The sequence below is a fragment of the Hirundo rustica genome, chromosome 6 (genome assembly GCF_015227805.2).
Source record: "Hirundo rustica isolate bHirRus1 chromosome 6, bHirRus1.pri.v3, whole genome shotgun sequence".
Classification (NCBI taxonomy): Eukaryota; Metazoa; Chordata; class Aves; order Passeriformes; family Hirundinidae; genus Hirundo; species Hirundo rustica.
The window spans coordinates 16,066,239-16,090,565 of NC_053455.1; the positions used below are offsets into that span (position 1 = coordinate 16,066,239).

Below are 24,327 nucleotides of genomic sequence, written 5' to 3' on the forward strand. Positions count from 1 at the left end.
TAGCTCATCACTGAACAGGGGATAAAAAGGGAGCAAAATTGCCAGTGTGCAAAGCAGCTTATTTTCAGAATATATTAATTTTTTCTCTTTTTTTAATGTGGCATCTGACTGCTGAATTGTCAAGTTAACCCTGCTTACGATTGAATAGTGACACCGTTTTTGATCCGCATTTAAGAAAGAAAAAGGATATCCCGTGAACTACTCTTTTTCCAAGTCCTGTCTGCTCAGCCTTACCTTTCCATAGTAATGGAATGGATGGGTCATCACAACTAGAGGCATAACATTTATTACCATCTTCCAGCTCATTGTTGACTGTGTCACCATTTCCAACATTCTTGCTTTTAAGGGTGAAGAAATTTTGCATCCTCACATTGTACCTGAAAGTGGAAAGGAAAGGTCTAAAAAGGTTTCTTCTAAAAGATTTTTCCATTTTCTTGGCAAACTTTTAAGCCATGTGGGAACAACTCACACAGGCAAGCAGTAAAGCCTAGATGCATGTTGTGTAACATACTAACTAACAAGAAGTGAAGAGAAAGGACGGTCCAACTCAGTGGCAAGCTGATAGGAAAGCAAGGACTGCACCTATCTCTCATGACATACAGCAAACTGCAAAAAGGCACTAGAGTAGATTTAGTGAAGGCAAAATGCTGGAGCTGTGGATTTTGGAGACAGGACATTCACTGTACAGCAGCTTCTCCCCTGCATCAGTTCACAAATCACCTCACTGTTTCTTTTAGTACTGTGTTCCCTGTGGGAGGGGTTTTGAGCATTTCTGGGACTGCTGACCCCTTCTAAAGACAGCATGTATCTATTTTAGCACTAGGGTGGGATCTAAGAGGGCTGTCAGGGAACTCAGCTAAGACTTGATGTAGGAGAAAAGGGAGTTCCAACAGGGTCTTTGTGAGGGGAAGGCACCAAGGGATGTAAGTCTAAGCAACTTGCAATAGAAGGATAGACTCACAGACACTTGCAGTAACAGCCAGACCTCTGGCTCTCCTACCAGAGGCAGTGACACAACAGAAGATGTCAGTAAACAGCCTGGTATGAGAAGGTCTGAAGATAAATACATGCCTAGCACTCTGTCTAATGTTTCTTGACCTTGTTCTACACGGAGCACAAAATACGTGTAAGGCCTGATGTGTGTTTACAATCCAGAGTACCTGGCAAACTTTTCATATACCTTTGTATAAAGTACATTTTTCTCAACTTTTTCTGAAAGCTACTTTACCTCTGTGCAAAGTAAAAAGGATGCATGAAAGTATTTGAGGCTGATTGAGCACAAACCTAGAATTAAAATGGTTATGCATAAACCCCAACAGATCTTACACAGAAACATGACTGGCTGTATTGCACTCAGGCAGGAAGGCCAAGGACAAAACAAGACCAAAAGAATGATGTTCAGTTAACATCTAAAGGGTACAGTAAGGAGAAGTACTTACTTCATAATAAGTATGTAGAATGAATACATAATGATGAGTACAAGGCTCTCCCACCTCAAAAAGACAGAAAGAAGTGTTAGAAGCTGTATGCTTCACAAGTTTTATGTAGGAGTGTGCCCTAAACATCTGGTACAAGTCACATCACTAAGATTAGATGGTGTCTCAGCAGAATGAGAGGGAAAGCCGACCCTCAAGTTCCACTAAACATGCAAATCAAATGCAATGCATGTATTTCAGAAATGTGCTATGCAGACTGAAACCACAGCTACCCTCTGAGGATCATAACACCAAGGTCTTCTGTCATTTCAGTGCTGAAGCCAGGCACACTGAGAGCACTGTTAGAAGGTGCCTATGATCTTCCACTAGGATTCACATTGAAGTCTTCTTTGGAACACCTGGCATCCCCATAAAAGTTAACAGCCAGAATCAGAGCAGAGTGTTTTGGTTACTCTCTCTGCACATGGGAATCTTCAGGCCTTACACAGGGCCTATGTACTTAATGCTTCCTGGTTCTTACATTTTCTTTTAGTTTTCCATGACCATCATATAAACTAAGTCCAAACAAAATACATAGGGTTTCCTAAGTGTTCAATCCAGCTCATACTCTCACCACGTAGAATGAAAGCTGATTACACTGCAACTCTATTCACTGGTGAGCCTCAGGGCAAACACAGGACTGCATGGAATAATTTACACAACTTACCATTCTATTTCCTCATCATATATGAACTAGAAGAAGGAAAAAAAGGAAATACATAAATCGACCATTTCTGATCTATCTCAAAAAACGTCAAATTTCTTCAGCAGGCATCAGCCATATCTAGACAGACCTACACAAGTTTTGACCTTTTCTAACCAAAACTTCCAGTGTATGGATTGTGCTCCTCACAAAACACAAACCGTGTGAACAAGGCCTGGATCCCTGTCAGTGGCTGTTTTAAGTACTATTAAAGGAAATAGTGCAAGCATGTGAAAGACAGACAGATACACACTCATGTACCCACATACTGAGCTGTGCAAATGACAGCAGCAAAGTCACTTATTCAGAAAAAGCCTTAATTCTTGAGTCCCTCTAATAGCTAGACTAGTTTTAGCAGAGCAGGCAGCCATTTACCTTCTCCTCTTGGGTCAAGTGGTTATACACATTTTACTACATCCTGTGTAACTGCTCTTACTGAATACACAGCTAGTGATCCACTTGTATTACAAAATACGGACTAAGTGGATTCTTCCCTGCCTTGCCACTAGACACATTAAATGTGTACATTCAGGAACTACTAGACTGCTCTAGATGAACAAAGTGGTATTTACCTGTGCCCTACATGGAAAAACTTGCCCAGAACCTGAAATAAAATTACTGTGTAGAAGCAAGAAACAACCGCCTTCTCTATTTAAAATAGACTTGTAGCTCAAAAGTTTTCACCTCCACAAGAAGTAGTCTCCTGGGTCTCAGGAGAGGGCTATCTGCACTGCATAATGGTATCCTACTAGCCTGCAGAACTTTACAAACCCTAGGTATAAAATGAATGGACACTGATGGACATGGTGGGAACATATTCCATGGGGCTGTATGAAATTTTCATATTTGTACAACATTATGGAGTTCAGACACTTCCATGTGCCACTAGAACTATCTAGGAAAATAATTATTTGCCAGTGTGTATCAATAGTTAGCAGGCTGTTTCTTCAAAAATTCAAGCAATGAAACACTGATAAGAGAACTACTTACAACAATAAGAACGATCACCGATATTGTGTAGTATATAGAATCCCGGAACACAGCCCACCGGGTGAGAGAAACCACCTGAAAAATACCACACCTTCAGCCAACAAAAAGATGGGATTTCAAAAACAAGCAAACAAAAAGGCTCCTATCTTAAAATAACTTAGGTGTGTGAGCAGAGTAATTATTATTATTAGCAACAGTTCTGAAACCAAATGCAGTTTTACACGACCATGAAGAAGTACCAGTCTGTTAGACAATGGATCTACAATAAGCATCAGTAATAAAAATCATATAGAAACTTCCATTATTGAAATACATTTCTTACTATTAATACTTGATTTGGTCATAATTTCAATTGGAATGTACAATTCATTGTACTGCAGCAAATCAGTTGCTCCTTGTTCCTTTTATTTGTGGATATATTTGACTTGCTACCGGACAAAATACAATAAACAGTTTAACCATCTTTTGAGTAAATGGAGAAAATCTCATGTTTGTGTCCCAGATTCTTTGACTGTCATCAGTACCAGGCAGGATCAGCAGATGCCACTGATCAGTTGACTGTAAACACAGTACTGTAGGAAGAGGAACCAGCTTCCTCTGTATGCTACATGTTCAGGGTGCTGACACTACAGCTGAACTTTTTGGAAACATTCGCTATTTGTAAATTCTTCCCAATCTCTGAGGATTTTCACAATGCCATTTTTGTCTGGGATTTTGTTGTTGTGGGTGTTTTTTTTGTTGTTGTTGTTGTTTTGTTTTGTTTTTTTTTAATATATGCTCATGGAAACCCCTCAGTTGTAATCAACTGAACTATGTAAAGCCAAGTATCTTACTAACCTGTCCTGCAAACAGTCCACAGACACCAACAATACAGAGGATGTTGAAAACTGCTGAACCAACAATGGTCCCAACTCCTACATCTCCATGAGTGATAAATACACCTGCAGAAGGAGCAAAACATACATTAACTACCTCTGTCATTAAATTTTAGGTCACTCAGAACATGTACTACTTGTAAAGTAGAAACTGTATCAAAGATTAACCAAAACATGTTCCATAATTAAGGCTCGCTTCTCTGTGTAATAATTTGTGCTTTTAGTCTAGCTAGCACCACTATATATATAATTTTAGTAAATGATTTCTTAACTAGTTAGTTCAACAGTAAGTTCTCTGTTTCACAGCTTAGTTTTTAGCTGTGCAATAATCCATTCAAATGAGCATAAAACATCTCCAGTCACATTAGAAGCATGGTTTTTATTTAAAGCACAGAAATCTTTCTCCAAGGTGAGCAACCAGATAACTTTTGCTGAAGTTACTTGATTTCTTAGCAGAGCCTAAAGGCTTACACTCACTGCTTTTCAAGAAGTTGAATGTGGGGTTATGGTGCTTTCCTTCGGACAGTATTTCCCTAAAGTTTGTAAAAATGTCGGTCAGGTAAAGCCTACAAAGGCTTTACTAAAGATTTATCAAATTTAGGCCATCGTGCTGCTAGAAAGTTGCCATTACTGAAATTTGGTTGGACAGATGCCACAACTGGAGTGCTGCTATCAAGGGCTGCTCAGAAGGGACAGCAGAGGACAGAGCAGGGGGGGGGGCTGCCAATGGGGAAAGGCTCAGGGAGTTGTGTTTGTTACAGCATTTCAACACTTAAAGGGATCTTAACAGGAAAGAGGAGGACAAACCTTTTAGGACCCCTAGGACAAGGAGTGATGGCTTTAAACTAAAACCTAGATTCAGTCTAGATAAAAGGAATACTTTTTTTTAAAATGAGTGGCGAGGCGCTGGCACAAAGATGGCCCCACCGCTAGACACATTCAGGGTTTGTAGGATGGAGCTCTGAGCAACCTAATCTAGATGGAAATGTTGCTGCTCATTGCAGGGCAGCTGAACTAGATGTCCTTTAAAGGTCTCTTCCTCTAGGTGGGGCCTCATCAGAGCAGAGTGCAGAGGCAGAATCACCTCCCTTAACCTGCTGGCCGCACTGCTTTTGGTGCAGCTCAGGATACAGGTGGTTTTCTGGGCTGCAAGTGCACACTGGCTGCACAGTGACAGATTATGATGAGCTTCTTATCATCCAACACCCCCAAGTCTTTCTCCTCAGGGCTGCTCTTAATCTATTTCCAAATATATCAGATTACTTCTCAAGGGACTTCAATAAATCTCTTCTTTTGCAGCCTGTGTTCAGAATCAGACGTTCCCCTCTGTGTTTTGAGAGAAGACTCACAGTTTCATGAGATATTTTGAGTAGTTAATTATACCATGAACCGCAGACTAGCTGACAGCTGCAATTGCTGATTATAAATTGTCAGAAGAAGGGGTATCTGTGCTTGATCTGCTGCTGATTTTTAACAGCAGATCTCAAAAAAGCTCTTGTGTGGGCTCCATACCTATAACAGATGCAAACAGTTCTGGGGTGGAGCTCCCTGCTGCCATGAATGTGGCTCCAGCAACATCTTCACTCAAATGTAGTTTCTAGAAGAAAACAATCAGTAATTTCAACACTGCTACTGTATTTACACTGTGGAGTTTTATATCTATATATGTAAATGAATAGTCAATTGTGGCTTACATGGAGCTGATTAAAGAAAAGTATCTCTGCAGATTCAAAAGGACTGTAAACATCTCAAATTGTTTATTGGTTTACTTCTACAACTCTAAACACAGTCATTCAATTCCCCAACTCTTAGAGCTTCTAAAATTTAAAAATGGATATTGGCTATAGAAAAATATAACCTTTGTGAATAAATCCTACAAACAGCAGGCTCGATTCTGGCTTCACTTTTCAACTGTGTTAATCAAAAGTGAGTCCGCTGACACAGATAAAATTACTCCAGTTGGACACAGAGAGGGCTGTGTATGGTAGAGGGATCTATTTTTATGACAGTGTCTCTTAAGCTCTAATAGGATATGGATAACTTAAAGTTCTCAGACGAGCATAAACACGTGCAGGTCCACAAGTGGGTTCCCTCAGTTTAGCAGTCTGAAGATCCTTCCCTTGAACTATAAAAATGGGTTTATGGAAGAATTTTTCCCCTTTTGAGAGTCTCTAGGTTCATCTTTAGTACATTATTTTTCTTTCAAGGATAGAAAAGTAAATAGTGACAAAAAGAGAAGTAAAAAAATCCTGTATTTTTCAAGCAGTTTGCCTGATAACAACTTAAGTTGATAATAATGGCATCCTACACATCTTGACAATACATAAACATAAATATGATCTACTACCAGTCATACTGCTGCAGAAACTCAGACCTAAGTGTGCTATCTGAACTCCTGGTAGCTGTTCAAATGTTCAGCAGAACATAAGATAAGATAAAGATTTTATGAAGGATCAGTAACCAGTAATTGGTACAACCAACTGGTATACCTTAAATGTGTGTCTAAGGTGCATGCTGAATACAGAACATCTGGAAAGGGAAAGAAAATATTCCAACTGAGTATTTTACTACTACTGATCACCTCCCTTATTATTCTATTTGCCTTCCTACTGATACGTGTAAGCTTACAACTCTAACACCAACAGGCATTTAGTACATTTAACAACAGGAAAACAGACTTTTAAAATAGCTATAAAAAACACCCAGGAGTTTTTCAGAAAATGGTCACTCTTAAAAGCAAAGGAGATGAGATTTCCATTTTGCCTTTAAAAAGGAATTAAAATCTACATTTGTATGATGTATTTATTTTGTTCACCAAAATCATAATACAACACCTACATGCCATGTATAAATTCTACTCTGTCACAATCAACTCAATTAGAATCCTACATGTAATTTTGCAAAGTCTTCTCAAAAATTATGTAAAGGCATTACGTTACTTTTTTCCCTTTTTTTTGCATATAAAATATGTATTTTGATTCCATATCCAAAGTACTTACTTTTCTCATGCATTTCCTCTTTTTTCCACTTTATGCTAGGACCACATATACTTCCTTTCTCCTTGCTGACACAGTGGTAGATGTGCAATAAGATTTGCACTGCCACCACATTAATTTTTCTACCTATACTATATTTCCACAAGTTACTCTTTAAAAAAGAAGTACAATAATAAACCAAACTCTCCATAACCCATACCTCTCCTAGTTACCTGCTTCAGGTATTTAAGAGTGGGCTTTGCCATCTGATCTCATTAAATCTGGTTCATTTTTTGATGGAAGCTCAAATCATTTAAAATGATTGAAGTCAAAAAGTTGACAGGAAAGAACTCTAAACAATGATGATATGAAATTTTTTATTCTCTAAATAATATTCTCTATATAAATTTCTAAAAGAGTAATAAATTTCATTAACATACCTCACAAATTTTCTCTAAGGATGGAACAAAGAAGTCATCACACACTATGGCCAAAGCATAAAACATATAAAGAGCCTGTAAAGAAAATAAATTCGGGGAATACTTCAGATTTTTCCTGTACATCAAAAGAGGAAAAAAGGCAATGATACCTTTATCCAAACTAGCAGAAATATATAGCTTCAATTTTTATTCCATTTGAAATAAAAATCTCCCTGTAGATAAATTTATGACATAAAACCAGATTTTTGAATGTAAGATCTCATTTAAACAAGAATGTTTGTCAGACCTTAAAATACAAAAGGTACCACACTTTGACAGAACAGGATGCCACAACAGATTTCATATAACGAAAAGTAACAGGTAAATCTACAAAGTTAGGTAGTCTTCCTCTATATTTTTTAACTAATTATGAGACCAAGTAATTAAATAGAAAGTAAAACCGGGCTGATTAATAATACTCAGGAAATAATATACATCTGGAAATAAGTGGGCTCTGGCCATGGATCACTGCACCAAAACACTTAGGAAGGATCCTGGTTCCCTGCATACATTTGATTCTCCCACTGGCTTGTGCAGCTTTATGTGCTGTGCCCATGGAGTGGACTTAATCCTGCTGTTGTTCATCAAACACAACTCCTTTATACTTTACTTTCCCTGAGCTGGGAATGAAAAACTGGAGCCTGCAGGCCTCACTTTCTTTGGTTTTAATACAACAGGAAATAAAACTCCACGTTATATTTTCTATATTTCTTCAGGGTTGGTCTGGTGGGTTTGTTTGTTTGTTTGTTGTGGGGTTTTGTTTTGTTGTTTTGTTGTTGTTGTTGTTTTGGTTTGGTTTGGGTTTTTTGTTTGTTTGGTTGGTTGGGGTTTTTTTTAATTATAATTGCATCTGTTGCATAGAGGCACAAAAGAAAAGAGACTCAAGAAACTTCCACATCATGCTTGATGTCAACAAAGGAATCCCAAACTCTGTCTATACAACATGAAATACAATTCATGTGATCCATTCTGTCAGGATTTTATCGCCAAGAAGATGAACAAATAGGTACTGCAAATTCAGACTTGCACCATTTTCTTAAATCATGGAGTCATAGAATCATTTAGGTTGGAAAAGACCCTTAAGATGATCAAGTTCAACTGTTAATCCAACAATACCAAGTCCACCACTACACCATGTCCCCAAGGTGTTACCTTTTAAGAAATCGTACTCATATAGATGTATTAGAAATACTCAAATCAAAGCATTAAAAACTTGTTGATCTATACAGAACACTTAGTAAGGCCACTACAATGATTAATATCTTATTAAAAAATAAAAATAGAATAAGTGATGTAAAAGGAAAACAAAAACGAAGCACAGCAGAGAAAAACTTACAGCAATGATATGAAGCAGAATTCCTCCTTGTTGGCGTTCTTTATTTGTAAATATATCTTCAGGAAACTCATTAATGGCTGAAAGAAAAACATATTTTTTTTTTAAAAAAAAAGTATATGTATAAACGGAAGAATGAAAAATAAGGAAGCATCTGTAGAAACCAAACATAAGTGTCTCTTCTGATGTATTACATTACAGCTTGCAATTTCAGAATTTCTTTAGTGCTCTGTACTTTTGAGACACTGGGTAATCACTGTTGACACTCTTACAGAAACACAGTACAAGATAATTCACAAACTATTGGCCAAGATGAAGCAATCTGCAATGCTTTAATCTACTTTACATGTTTTGTAAACATTTTAAGATGTCAACAGAAGCATACATGCATGTAACAGCCAAGTAGGTTCCTTGTAGTAATACACTGCTATAAATAATAATACAGTGATATCTAGTATAATAAAATACCATTCCCTCCATGTAATATCATTCCTTCCATGAGAGTGGAATACTCTTCTGGAATAATACTGAAACACCATCAGCTTTAAGAACTTTTTGTCATTTACATCAGCTGACAAAAGCAAAATTTTTCTGAGAAGTTATTCCCTACAAAATGAAATAATGTATGGTAAAAAATCAGTAAGCACACAAAGCATGTGGTTTTTTAATGAATTCTGCCTATTAAAAGGTAATATTATCTGAAGTGATTAGTAACTAAGAAAGCATTAAGGAAACTTCTCCAGTGAGAGAAAAGACCCAGATCTACAGCTGCTGGCATCTTACACAACATGGTTGTTCTTACATCTGGTTAAAATACCATGCCCCCATGGATGCATTCAGGACACACACATACTGTTTTTGTCATTGCAACCCCCATTTTGTCCCGTCTTCTCCATTTAAGCTCTGGCTGTGAGAATACACACTGGACAGCAAAGAACAGAGCCTTGGCCTGAGTCTCTAGCCATGATAACAGGACCCTGCACATGGGGCAGATCTTCTCACATAATTGGATGAAAGGTGTGCAGCTCCCACCACAGGTGTTTGTGCCAGAAGTGCCACCCCCTTACTGCCACCACATGGCAGAAAGAATATATCCCTGCCCCCTAATTTGGAAACTATCAACTACCTGGTAAACTCATTCAGATGACTGTGTAATATTCACAGTACAATGTTAAAAATGGTTAACTTAGTATAAACTGAAGTTTTAAGAAGCATGAATAAAAATCACCATTTTTTCTAGTCTTTCTAAGGTGACTTTACTTATCTGAAGTTAATACCAAATAGGAATCAGAAGTCTCGAAGACATCAAAGGTAAGAGCCAGAAAATAAAACCGAGTGTAGGCATCTAGTCACAAAACAAGCAAGGCAGCTTCACTTCATAGACAGTGATAACAGTATATTCTGGTGATAACAGCATTAGTAATAAATAACAACTTGTAATAAATACCTGTTTGTCTCAGAGGTAATATTACATGAATTAACATGAAGACAGCTTTTCTCAAATATAATGCTCCTCTCTACAAAGAACTCATGGTGTGCAGTTTCTCATGAGACAACTCAAAATCTTCTTTACAAGTCAGGGAAATTAAACAAAGCTCTGGAGCTTGGTAGGCAAGATTTCTTCCTTAAAGAAATGGCCACCTACCAGTGAGTTGGAGTACAGTATGGAGTTTTACTGTACAAACATTTGCTGTCTTTATGGCTTTATTGTCCAAATAATCATAGGTTTGGTCTAGCGATCATCTATAAATTCTGTATACCTTATCTACATGCACTGTTTTTTATTTATTAGCTGTATCATGGCTTCAGCATTTTAAACTATTTGTTTTTCTTGCCTACTGCTGTGATAATCTGGTTTCTCAGGAAAAAGCTGCTTGGATTCCCTTGGGTCCTATTTTAGCCTGGGAATTCAACACCACCTAACTGAAGGGGACAGTGGCATTCCCTCATCTGCGCAAGCTGACAGAGGGAATACGACATTATCAGAGTTTGAGAGAGCAGGCTGCCCTCGTGGTACAATCTGATGCACGTGCACAGCGAGGCACTGCTCTGCTTCACACGGATATTTTCTCCTATATGGAAGATGGAGTTATCTTACTGCCTGAGTGGGAGCTCCATCTCCTTGGTTTCTACTGAGAAGAGACAGAACAGATGGGAGAAGGAGATGAAATGAGGAGCAGTACATCTAATGGGGCTAACCTTTGCCAAAAAGAGGAGGGGAACATACACCCATCATCTTAAAACCAGACAGAAATACAGAAATATTTATTCTGTGTCGTGGGCTTTCCTTGACATTCAGGTGGTTTTAGAGTCTTTTTGCTCTCTGCAAAGCTCTGTGCTAAACGGATGAAAGAGACGGAGTCTCCAGGTTCTGATTTTTCAAGGTTGCATGCTTTGTTTATTTTTTTCTTATCTTACAATTTTCTCAGTGCTCTGCAAAAGATGTTTGCAGCTGCTTGGGCATCTCGTGACTCCTCGACTCCGACTCTGACTCCTCCCGTGCAGGGCTGTCTCTATCTTTTATACTAATTGCTACGTATTCTTTATTTATCATTACTTGCCAATGTCTATCACTTATACTAAACAGGTCATCCCTACCTCGACCCAATCTCTTTGAACTACTTTGTGCCACCGTCACAGCTGAAATGGAGTGAGGGAAGAAGAAAGAAGAAGCAGGAGACAACGCCCCAAATCCATCATCTTGCCCCCATTCACTTCAATGCTAGAAACCTAAATTTACTGTTTTTCACCCTGTGATAAGCTAAACTACTATCTTTCACACTCTTGTGGCCTGTAACCCCTCCCACAGTGCAGGAAGCCTCTCCCGTAGACTGAGATCAAAGCCAGTGTCTCTCTAAGCTCTGGGCCGGGGTCCCAAACCCCTCTGTCCAGGTCTCTGACCCTCCAGGGCAGCCAAAGGAATGCCCTAGACTCCAACAATTCTGCTGGTACGGTTGCAAACTCATGGGTCCTGCAGCCCATCTTATTCAGCACAGATCTCAGGAGGAAGGGAGGGCACCAAGAAAGCCAAGTCTATATTGAAATTGCCATCGTTCTGTAGCTTGTTTCCTCACTCCAATCACTAAATGAGTGGGGAAACAAAAGCACCTTATCCAGTTATGACTTGGAGGGGACACCACCACCTTTTTCTCTGAGTCATGGACATAAAAAATCCTTGATTATGGCATGACAGAAAGGATGATTCACCTTCGATAAAAAGCTCTGACTGAGCTGTCTGTGGCTAAAGAGCTATACAAGGCACGCAAAGAGCGTGCCTCAGAACAGAATACAAGAGCAGCTGCACAGCATAAGCTGCCTGCATGGCTCTGGAGCAAAGAGCTGGCACGAAGCAGCTGGGGTAACCCCGGCACGCTGGTTACACCTGCCCTGACGTAGGCTGGTAGCGGATTAATTCGGATACCGTGAGAGCGTTGTTCCCACATGCCCTACCCATAGTCTGACAGGCAGGCTGCCAATGAAGTTAAGTTTCAGAATCCCCTAAGCCTGACAAGCATCTCAACAACCACGTGGATCTGTGGTTTTATAACCTGCCTTGACATGTGATTTCTTCACCTTATTAGCAGTTGACTTACTCACAACAAACATGCCAAGTCTTAACACCTGCTCAAGCCTGCTACAACTCTTAACATTTTTCCTCACAGGGAAAATGGATCTGTAGATTTTTGGCAACGCGCAATCAGCTCTGCCTTTGCAGGAAGGGGGTTAGGCACATGACGTACACAAAAGCTCACTGCCCCTATTAATGTCTACATCTTGGCTCCTCTGTCCCTTCTGGACCCATTACAGCTACAGATTGCTACGCCTACCCCTTTACCCTGGCACTCAGGGCCTGCTGATCATCAGACTCACCCAGAACGGATGTGTAACGGGATGAAGGATAGATACATACTTCCACTTTTACCCCTTCAATAATCATATGCACAAGCCAGCTTGAATATTTAAAGCTTGTGGCATTTGTTTAAGTACTGCAAACAGCTTTAGGCACCTCTCCATTTAAGGGTATTTCTGCTTGTGTGCAATTCCCTTCTCACATTCCAGACCCTCAATTTCCACCCTGCATGTAGTTGCGCCCCAGTGCCAGTGAACAAACTCATCACTGTGTGCAGAAGTGAGCTTCTTTGTACCTGTCAGGCAAATGCATGCATCATTACTTGGTGTCAGCACCAAAATGTCAACAGTTTGTGCGATGGGAGTTGAACTTGCAACGACTTTGTGGTACTGAAAATTGCACTAATTTACAATTCTGTACTAATCTGCTGCAAGATTTGATTGAAAGCCAGAAAATGGTCACTCCTTCCAACAACATCTTTCTGAATGTAAGGGTCCTATATCAGCTGAATTGCAATGAATAGGATAACCATGTCTTAGAACTACTCTTACTTTTAAAACATTAGTGACTTTAGCCCATACTGCTCTTCAAAATCAGTGCACTGGGAAGATTTTTACAGAAAGATGGTTAGCAGCTTTGAAAGCATCCTCCCATATTCTCTTTACCATGGATGTCAAAAGGGTCAGTCCCCTGTCATGTTTTACATATTACCTCAGGTGCTGAAATGGTACAGTCTCAGAAGAGTAGTGACCTCAGTACATGTAGGCAGTCTCAGGGAATGACTTAACACACACAGCTGATCCTCTTGCACTGTAAATATTGTGATAGTAATTGTGTACTTGAGAAAAGAATAGTGGATTGTTTTTGATCATAGTAAAGTGTTGCCTTTACTTATGTAATATAGTATTAATACCAGAAACAAAATCAAACCCAAAGATCTTACCATCACAGTGAAACCAGTTTACTCAAATATGAAGTGTGTCATATGAAAGTCTTCTTTTTTATTACTATCTCCTAAATTGGATGTAATGGATTTGAATAGTCATTAGAAAATCATAAGTGTACATTAAAGATTTTTTTTTTTCCCACAGCTAACAGGCCTTTAACTCTAAATTGTCAGTGAAGAAAAACAGTACACTCAGCAAGTGCATTTAAACATGATAGCTGGTAACATATAAATCTTAAAAGGACCAAAGAAGAAATAAGAAACAGTTCACTGATCATGTTGCATGCCCTCTGGAAAAAGTAGGAGTTATCAAGCTTCAAGCTCCTATTCCCAATGGACAGCTGCTCCCAGTTTTCTGTAGCAGGATGACTTGTGAACTTTCCCTCATGCTCAGCTCAGCTTCTGCTGGATAATAACCTAGGCAGCAGTCTGACAGCAGATCAGGAATGGGTTATCCAAAGAAATACACAAGTTTATCTGAAAAATTCTGCAAGGATTCTTCTGTAGAGATAACTCTTTAGTAAACTTGTCTCATGGATTATACTACCTGAGCAACAATAAGACAACAATAACAATAATCCAAATGAAGTGCAATGAAATTATTTGAAACACCACCCAACTTGTTCAAGAGGCATTTGTGCATCCATGTAAAACTGTGATGATGAAGATCAAGCTTTCTATTTGCAGGCAAAGTACCATCTGGCAGGAGGCACACTAAGCATCCTCCTCCATACCCCTCACCTCATAAACAGTAGAATTATGAGCAAATTTTCTCTCTCTGGTATACGAATTCACTTTGCATTGCTCAACCAAAAGAGCGATTATATGTGCAATGGAAAAGTGGCAGCTTATGAAGCAAATACCCGACTCAACTCTCAACCACAAAATCCATTTAATATATGATTGTAAAGAACGGTATTATTTAGGAAATAGCTTGAAAATTCTCTTTCTGTCAGTATGAAGCTATGGAAATATCTATACAAAACTGGATTAGCTACAATAAAAAGTAGAATTAATATCTAGACTTACACTGAGTTTCTTTTCTGTTTTATTTAAAAAAAAAAAAAAAAAAAAAGTGTATTTTCGCTCAGTAAGTCAATGTCAAACAATGGAAAAAACACATTAAGAATTATCTGTCAACCAAAAAATTAAAAAGCATGATGAAATCCCAGTTCCTGATCTAGGACTCAGTGATGACACAAGAATTCACAAGTACTAAAACACGAGGATACATCCACATACTAGAGAGCAGCATTTCATGTATTAACCTTTGTGTTAATGGTTTTAGTGTCCTCAAAATAACTCTAAAAGGTTCCCAAGGTCTGGAATCATGTTTTGTTTGGTTTTTTCCTCCCTGGCCTCCAGACCATTCACACAATTTCTGAACTCTTCTAGCATTTTCTCTTATTAGGACACTGGTTTTCCACAAAGCATGTGTATATTCTTCAAAACATCACCTATGGACACCAACCCTTTTATTTTACACATCAGATTCCAAAACTAGGGTACTGAGATTCCAAAACCAGGGTACTGAAATAATTTTCACCTTCTCCCCTTTTTTACCTGCTGATTCATTCTGCCTCAGCTCTGTTTACACTACTCTGAGCCAAGGCTGGCAAGGCAGTTCAAACAGCGCCAGGGTCCAGCACTGATGCAGCTTTTTCAGATAGGACATGTCATTTCTAGGCTCTGGGGGAATAATTCTGGCTCTCAGGACTGAATAAACACCGTGGAATAATGTGAACGATTTAAATTGTACTACCTCTTGACTGTTAACTACAAACATCAGTTACCAGTAAATAATTGTGTCTTCTACATGGAATTTGCCTCTAGTTTCCCATTCTGAGCTTCATATATTTGATGTTCCCTCTCCATCTTTCTCTCGTTTTCTGCTTCCTGAAAGTTTATAGTTTCTATGGTCTACAGCATCTTGTCTCATTTGAAGGAGAGAACTCTGGCTGTGTTGGGTTTTGAAGTCAGTTTGGCTGTGTTCTTTTTAAATACAGATAAAAAGTGATGTCCCTGGCAAGATCACTATCTTTTGGGAAAAGGATAATGACTGGATTAACAGTCAATGCTGTGACTCACATAAAAAGGGCACTTATTGAAAGTTCAGGCAACTTTTCATTCCTACAGAAAAGAATCATTCCTTATGTTTTTCACAGGCAAGCCTTACAGCTGCAAAACAAGCTGGAGAATCAAACATCGCACTATGAGGTTTTGTTATCCTCAGCTCAAGCTCAGTTAGGTGTTGTTTTGAATTTTTTTATTCCCAGTCAGACTCAAAATTCTCTTCCAGAACTAGAGGATGGAAAGTATTAATGCTAATTGTGCAGCCTAATCACTTATAAACTCAGTTTATTCACCTCACAATAACACTGGGAAGAGGCTGCTTTGTCTGACAGGTTAGCAGCATCTTCAAGGAGATTTCACTGCAGGTCTGTTCATAAACTGTATTGCCAGGGGGAAAATGACAATCTGATTTCAGTGGGCTTTGAAATCAACCAGACAAGATGTAGTACTTCACTAAAAAGGTTACAAGAAGTGTAACATAATTTTAAGACATTGTGGACTAGTGACCTCCTTTGAAATGACCCACTCCATCTGGCACAAAAGGACACTTTTACACATAGGGGGTATTAACTCCCCAGGTTTTTTACCGAGTATGCACTGGAGCTGCTCTTACATGTACTGTTGTATTATGCCGAATGGATAGCTTGACAATCAGAGCAGAGCACTATCTCTTCCTTGGTTCCCAAAATTACTCTGTCAGCAGGTAGTATACAAGGAACCACTACCACCACAGAAGTTGCCCTTGGCAGATTTCCTCACACTACAGAATTTCATAGCAGGAAGAAAATCTTCCTTGCGCTGCTTGAATATGCAAGCAAAAGGGATCAGCTCTGTGAACTTGGTCCAAGGAAGAAATCTTCTTTTCTGAACATCTGAAGACCTCATTTGGCACAGGAATGCATTATTAGTCCCTTCCAACATTATTCCATTGATGCCACATAAACAATGGGATCAAAACTGCCCTTCAAAAAGTAAAAGCTGGCTACCATGGCAGAGCTAATAAGAAAGACAATTACATTGGATATAAATAAACTGACAGGAAATAACATCTTTCCTTATAGCATATCACTGATCCTGTTCCATGAACATCTCTGCTTGCAAAATGACTACAAGAGTACTTTTCTGTACAACCAAGTTCCTTCCACCGGCCCTTCTTCAGTGAATAACATGGGGTCATTGCTACCTCCTTATATGTGTTGGAGACAGACCTCCAACAGAGAATATGAGTCTATTACCTGCCAGGTACACCCTCAGCAGAAGTGACAACCACATTCAAATGGCAAAATGACTGGCAAAATTGACTCGATCCAAGTCAGGCTACAGATTAAGTTTGAACTGCTGGTAGCCAGAAAAGCCACCAGGTTACTTGAAAACTGAACAGATCACGTGTAGAAAACACTTAGAAGAATTAAGCTACCACAAGAGCTGCCACAGCAGCTGTCATTCAGAACAGAAGTGCACTTTAAATGAAACTGTGCTATTGTGCCTTCGGTACAGTTAATGCATAATAATAAGCCTTTGAACCCCTTCTACTTCAGTAAAAGCTTCAGCATGGCTTATTTAAAAGCAGCTGTATTGGCACACACCATTTTTTCCCTCAAATGCATAGAAAAGGAAATGACATTTAATACTTACAATATACCCCATTTAAACAGGGATTTTAACCATCTAGGAAAATTGTGATATTCTTCAAGTTGAAATAGCACAAAATCGGCTAAGATTCCACCAGGCTAAGACTAAGTTATAGAAATTGCTTTTCTAAAATTAAATGGGCATAAGATAGCAGAGCAACAGCAGAACCTAAGTCAGGCCTACTAAGACCAGAGAAAGGTGTCCAATGAAGTCAGGATGGGTATTGTTTAACCTTTTCTTACTTAGAATCTTCTCTTTCTAGATATAGAAGGAAAATTACAGAAGGCAGTCGTAAAAAGACCTATTCAAACATTTATTCCACCCCTGCCAATTTAGGTTTGTTTCCAACAGTGAGTTTTCCTGTACTTTGTCCAAAAAACTCCTTTAACCAAGAGTGAACAGGTAAAATTCAAAGATGCTGCAATAAGGCAAAGGCCTTAAGACCTCTTTGGTGACCTTACTGAGACCAGAATATCTAAGAGAGTTCAGTACAGGCAAGCTAACATTTCCATGGAACTCAGACGCACTACCTAGCCCTTAAAAAATCAGGCTGTTGATGCCACAAGCTGTGATCTGCTGGCTAGTTCTCCAAATTTTGCTTTTATCTTGGAAGGAAGTTGAATTTTGAAAAATTATTTCAAGTTGCACCAACTAAGCTCTCAAAAAACCCTCCGACAGTGTTAAAAACCTCTGGATGAAGCCAAGCTTTGAAGTCAAGCATTCAGTATAATTTTTGGTTCCACATACCCCTTGGTGCTTTGAAAGACTCATTTTCATATGGAAACCAGAAGCACAACAATTTTTCCGTGTGAGTCATGCTTATGTGGTATAGCCAAGTCTCATTATTTCTTTGTAAAACATATAATATTTGGTTTTTTACTTTTTTCTGAAATCATGGTCCTGAAATCATGCAATTATGTAAGAACATCAGCTTTCACTTAAAACAAAAAAATCTGCTTCTAGCCTTTGTGTTTGTAAAAGAGGGCGCAGGCCCAAAACCCTAAATGATTTACAAAATCCAGAAGACAAACAAAAAAGAGACCAAGACGTGTTGTTTATCTTTTAAACAAACATCACCATTTTGTGGAGCCAGGTTTACACTTTTTGAGCACACAAGATTACTAGCATCACTTCTCAATTCATATGCCTTAGCTCAAAGTCACAAATACATGAACACTCCTGCATTTAGTTTCTGCTCAATAAAAAAAAATGACGTCAACATATTTCTTATGACACAGACGAACAGTCTACTTTGCCTTTTCCACATAAGCAATCCCAACCAAGGCAACTAAGATTCAACCCTCCAGCTCTTATGTCACAATTCATTTACTGCACAAATAACTTTTCAAATGGCAGATTTGCACAGTCCTCCCCAGACAACATCCCTTGGAGCAGTTTCTCATTAGAAACTCCGTAAGAAGCTCTAAACAGTACTGCAGTAGGTCAAGAACAACCTCTTTTAATTTCTAGCCTCCACTACACACTTCAATACCCTCATATTTGATACGAAATATGGTAAGTAAAAACCAGCTTCTTAGAAGACCTGGAGACTTCCACATACCAGTAGCCTATCAAGTGCCACTGGAGATTTGAGAGAGGTAAACTGATTTATCTCCTAAATGCATAGTAATTATTCCAGAATAAAAGTGATCTTGACGTAGAATAGAGGCAAACAGCAGGAAAGTCCACTGTCAGAAAGTAGTAAGATAAACACTACAATAATTTCACAATCTGAAATTACAGTCGCACTGTCTTCAATCACCCGGAATGCTCTTCCACGGCTATTTAATATCTGTAAATAAATGTTGCAATAAAATGTTGCTCATACCAATTCACAGAAAGGAGGAGGGCAATGCTACACAGAGCGGAATACAAGGCCAAAAGCCACTGAAGTAAAATGAGCAAAAGGAAGGAAATGAGGGGGAAAAAGGTACAACAATTTAGTAATGTCACAGCTCAATAATGAAAGATCTGTGCAGGGTTTTTTTAGACCTTAGAAGTTAAGCGTAGAAGAAAGTACAGTTAAGTTAAGTACTGTCACACAGGCTTCAGCTCATATGGCACAAGCCCAGCTGGAAACCTGAATATATAGGTCATAGCTGGAGCTTCTGCTGGTACTACAAATAGCTCACTTGAACTCAGGTATTTCTCCATTTCTACAAAAATTCTCAAGCTGCAAGTCTGAAGTGTTGCTTTGTAAAACCAGGCACTCCACTGTCACTATCCTGCATGCATGTACTGCGTGCATGCGCTTCTCGTGTCAAAGTAGCCATCAATAGTGCAAACAATTTAAAGAGTCATAGCAGATTTCAATTTCTTTCCAAATGTCACTGCCTGACAAAGAAACTGATGAGTTCTCTCCAGCTTATTTTGCGTCAGTTTATTACTCAGTCTGCATACAGACATGAGGTACCAGTCTGTAGAAAATCCCAAACCAACACATCAAAAATATAGTTGTACCTGACGGACACTCGCAAAAGGCTTACAGGCACCAAACTATAGTGTCCAAACTTGTGAAGCAAGAAAAGTACATTTACTTGGACCATCAGAAAGGCACCATGGGAAACAATCACTATCTATAAATATCACTGAGGTAACTACAAAAATAAAGTCAGGGAATTATGGAGTCACAGAATATGGTAGGAAGAGAATCAGCATCTGAAAGTTAAGGAAGGCAGAAAAAACCAATCTGTTAAGTTTATGCAGAAAATTCTCAACAAGAGGAGCAATAGGAAAATTACATACTTATCATACCAAACAGTAGCACATATTTAGGAAAGCACTTTCTGAAACTATATATGTGAAATTAAAAAAAAAAAAAATCTCAGAACATCCAAAATTTTCTTAAGAAGCATCACACCAAGATCGTGCCCACAAAATACACGTAGAAATTTTTCATTCAATGGATGTTTTTGAGTCTGGACTACATAAGGCAAGGCTCCTCTGTTGCCAACATCACATTCTGCAGTGCCATTCAAGGAATCTGAACATACAGCTGCAAAACATACAGACTGCTTTCACTTCTGCCCACATAGGAACAACACTGCACTGCTCTTCTGTCTTAAAATAAGCTTGTATCATCTTCATTTCATTACATCACGTGGTTCAGAAACTGATTCTTAGTACTAGTTTAGATGACTTGAAGAGGAAACCTCACCTTATTATTTTATATATATATAATTTCTGTTCATATTCTCTCTATATGTATCTATTTAGATTTTCCTCAAACAGTTACTTGAAAAAAAAACCCCAACATGCACAATTAAGGTGGCTCCTTGTATTCCTGCTATGCACTGGAAAAGAGAGACAGTCATTAAAAGAAATCTGATAGAATATGGCTGCACAAGCAGAAGATGGATGAAAGAGTGGTCAGAAAATGAAGACGCGGACTAGGACAGTGAGTACTTAAAGACAGCAGAGCCTCATTCATCTGCTTTCACCTGATGTAAGGCAAGCAGAGCTTTAAATTAAAAAAAAATAAATGATATCTCATCTGCCCAGAGATCCAGACCTAACATTTCAAAACTTCGTTATACAACCATTCTGAATTACTAAATATTAATTAACTTAATAGTGTAATTGTAACTCCCTTCAACAGCCTGGCACAACGTAGCTGATGAAGACAGCAAGATGAGCAACCTGCTTGTGTATTTCAATTTACCTGGAATCAAGGGTTTGCAAATACCAAAGGATGCTACCAGATGAGTACAGTTTTTCTAGTCTTCTGTGAAAGTGCTTCTTCTGGTACTTGAAAAACACCAAATACTGGGCATAAAATCTTTCACCTGGTCTGTGAAACAGTAAGGTCTGATAAACCTTTCTTGCTTAATAATGGATTATGCCTTTAAAAATCCTTGAGTGTGGCAGTGCTTTGATTCCAGTTGGCTAGTCTGTCAGAAAACACTAGCTACTGCTTACTTCAGCACCTCTCATCAGCCACTGATACAATCACTGCAGTCATTCAATCACTGTGTGAAGCTCCTGCATTATTTTCCAGTGCAATTCCTCTCATCAAGGTTAAACTAATTTCAGATAGATCATTCAAATTAATTTTGCAGCGAAGACACAAGCTGAATGATAGAACATGATTTCCCCAACTGCATGGTGTGATTAATGCCACAGTTGGGAATGTTATGTACCAGTTTGATTTCCAGCAGTTGTTCCATCCACTAGAAAAACCTCTTCCCATTCTTACAGTGAAAGCATATATTGTGGTTTAATACAAGACTGGGCAGCTAACCAAGTAACAGCTTGTTTTTAGCAGTTCGGTTTTTTTCTTCCTAAATTTAACAGTTGGGAGATTTTGAAATGTGTCTGCAGATGAATCAACAGCTTAAATGGTTCAGTGAGCAAAATAATTGTACGGAATTTTTTTTTGGTCAACATGGGGATTTTAACATATTTGCACTTTGCGGGCATAAATTAGAGTAAAACTCATTTCAATTTTGGTTCCCTTTAACTCTCATTTCCTAAGCACATTTTTGCTGAAAAGCTAATATTGAAATTAAGAAGCATAGCTCTACAGAAGTTAATGGAGCTCTGCTGATTTACATCAGTTTGAGATTCCAGCCCACATATTTTGCTTTAATTAGAAAGGTTCAGAGGCATAAACAGTGCAAACATTGTAAGTGCATGATGTTGCTCTTAAGTTTGAGTTTAGAACTAGACAAAAGAATTCTGAGGTAGAAAAACTGTTTGGATTATGCATTTCAAAAAAGAGAAAGGTTTTACAGTGCTTCATAACAACTACATGGCATAAATCAAAGACCTAGATTCCATAATGGACTGAGTGCTCTATCCAAGTAAGGTCATCAGCACAAATCCAGCCCACCAGTCACAGAAGTTCCTATTAATATTAGTCTCATTTCAATTAAACTTCTTTTTAGAGTCAGGCACCTATTTAACTACTCTGATACAGTTCCTGTGATGATCTTATCTAAAATGAATCCACCAAGAAAAGACATATTTGCCTTTGCAGTTTATTTCACTGAAGACAGTTCCAGCTGTAATTAAACAGTAAAACTACATTCTGCTAGACTACAGAACTATTTACACTGAGGAATAGTTACACATTATACCAATGATATATTACATATATACCACTGGCAGGCAAACCAAAATTCTAAATATTGAGAAACATATGTTGACAATTTAGCCATTATACTCAATGGCACTGGTGCCCTTTTTCCAATGGATTCACACCACTAACAGTTCACGCAGCTGCAGTACACACTGTAGAATAAAGCTGAGCTAGTACACAGGCCATAATGTTCAAAGCCATAATGAAAAGGCTTTCTACACAACCAAGGGGGGGAAAACACTGAGACATCAGTGTCAGACTGGGCTCCTTATTCCAACCTTTAATCTAGGCATTGTGGGCACTCTGCTCTGCTACATGCATGGTGAAGCAGTGGCAGCCCCAGAGTGCTCCGAATTACTCAGCCACTCTAATAAAACGCGGTGCTCCACTCAAGGCAAATGTCTCACAGAAAGCAACTGGAACATGACCCCTTCAGGAAGCAAGGATAACAGCTGAGTGTCAGAGAACTTCAGCCATACCCAGTAACAACTGTGACAGCAGCACAAGCTAGGCCTAGCCCCTTTTACTCAAGGGATGCTGCGGCGCTTTGGAAAACGATTGCCAGGCTGAAATAAACTCCATTATTTGTGGAAGTATTTGGAACACAGGAGATCATCAGAGATGCATCAGACCATGCAAAGTGGTGTTTCCCACTGGAAGAGGCCCACTCTGGTTTTTGGGTGTGATATACCACACTTAAGATTGAACTGTGAATGGTAAAAATGTAAGGAAATTACATATTCTGACACATACAGTAATAACTGCAGACCTTAACAAATACCACCAATGTTAGTAATGATAGAAAAGGCTGCAGCCAAGGAAGAGTGATGGGAACTGTCCACAGGGCTCCTCTGCCATCTCATCAAGCTGCAAGAAATCTGGTTGAAGCCCTATAGAAGGCACAGCTTCCAAGGAAAGGAGGATGGCACAACTGTGCCAGCAGGCTCAGGAGGTGTCAGTGGCAGCTGGAAGAAGCTGAGGAGCGGGTGGTAATTGTTTAAAATTAACATATAAAAAGGGAACAATGTACCATAAATAACTGACATGAACGTCAAAAGATGAGTAGAACCTTTCCCTTATAATAAATGCAGCCACATAAAGGCATTATTAGAACACGGAATAACCTTCCAAATAAAGCACTGGCACAGGTATTGACAGCAAGAGTGCTGTAGGAAAACTAGAAATAGGATACCAAACAATGCTAATGCCTGCAGAAAGAAAAAAAAAAAACAAACAAACAGAAACCAAAACCAAAAAACCCCACAGTCTTTACAAAGTCACAATTCTCCACACATTTGATATGCAATCATACATCTATTTTCCCACAAAAAACTCAAAAACAACAAAACCCCAAAACAAACAAAAAAGCAAAAAGACCCCCAAAAACAAAACAAAAAACCAACAAACAAACAAACAAAAAGGAAAGAAAGAAAGAAAGAAAGAAAAAAACCACAAAAAACCCACCCCATTGACACAGCTCTGGGTTAAGACATACAGGAGGGAAGTGTTTAGAGGAGATTCCAAAAGCCAATTTATATGCATTTGGCTTAAATGTCAGCTGCACTTTAAATAAGCCTTTAAATACTACCATACTGACATGCTAGAGAAATGAAAGTGAGATCACAGGCCTGTATATATTAATTAATAAATAATCAAAGCAATAGCCTAATTTCGCAAAGAACTCACTATTTGAGTCCAACAAAGCAGACCTGCTAAACAGTATGCACAAAAGTCATCCCACCATTATGGAATGTTCTCTCTGTTAAGAAAAGCTGAAGTAGTGGATTATCTTCACAGCATTCTTAAAATTCATTATTCCAAATACACTATTTATAAAACTTACATACACAGTAACACAACAAAGCACAATAGTTAATGTCATAAAACCAAAAAGAAATCACAGTGAAAACTATACA

The 24,327-nt window shown here is 38.6% G+C and overlaps 1 protein-coding gene across 1 annotated transcript in view; it reads right to left on the reverse strand.

Moving 5' to 3' along the window:
- LOC120753858 (ras and Rab interactor 3-like) overlaps window positions 1-24,327 on the reverse strand; it is a 160,450-nt gene that overhangs the window by 97,616 nt on the left and 38,507 nt on the right. Inside the window, exons 3-10 of the mRNA XM_040066604.2 lie at window positions 8,834-8,910; window positions 7,459-7,533; window positions 5,556-5,640; window positions 4,006-4,109; window positions 3,169-3,243; window positions 2,143-2,168; window positions 1,440-1,493; window positions 235-377 (exon numbers count right to left, since the gene is read on the reverse strand). Of these exons, the coding sequence (XP_039922538.1) occupies window positions 235-377; window positions 1,440-1,493; window positions 2,143-2,168; window positions 3,169-3,243; window positions 4,006-4,109; window positions 5,556-5,640; window positions 7,459-7,533; window positions 8,834-8,910 (639 nt within the window). The remainder of the gene's footprint in view (window positions 1-234; window positions 378-1,439; window positions 1,494-2,142; window positions 2,169-3,168; window positions 3,244-4,005; window positions 4,110-5,555; window positions 5,641-7,458; window positions 7,534-8,833; window positions 8,911-24,327) is intronic.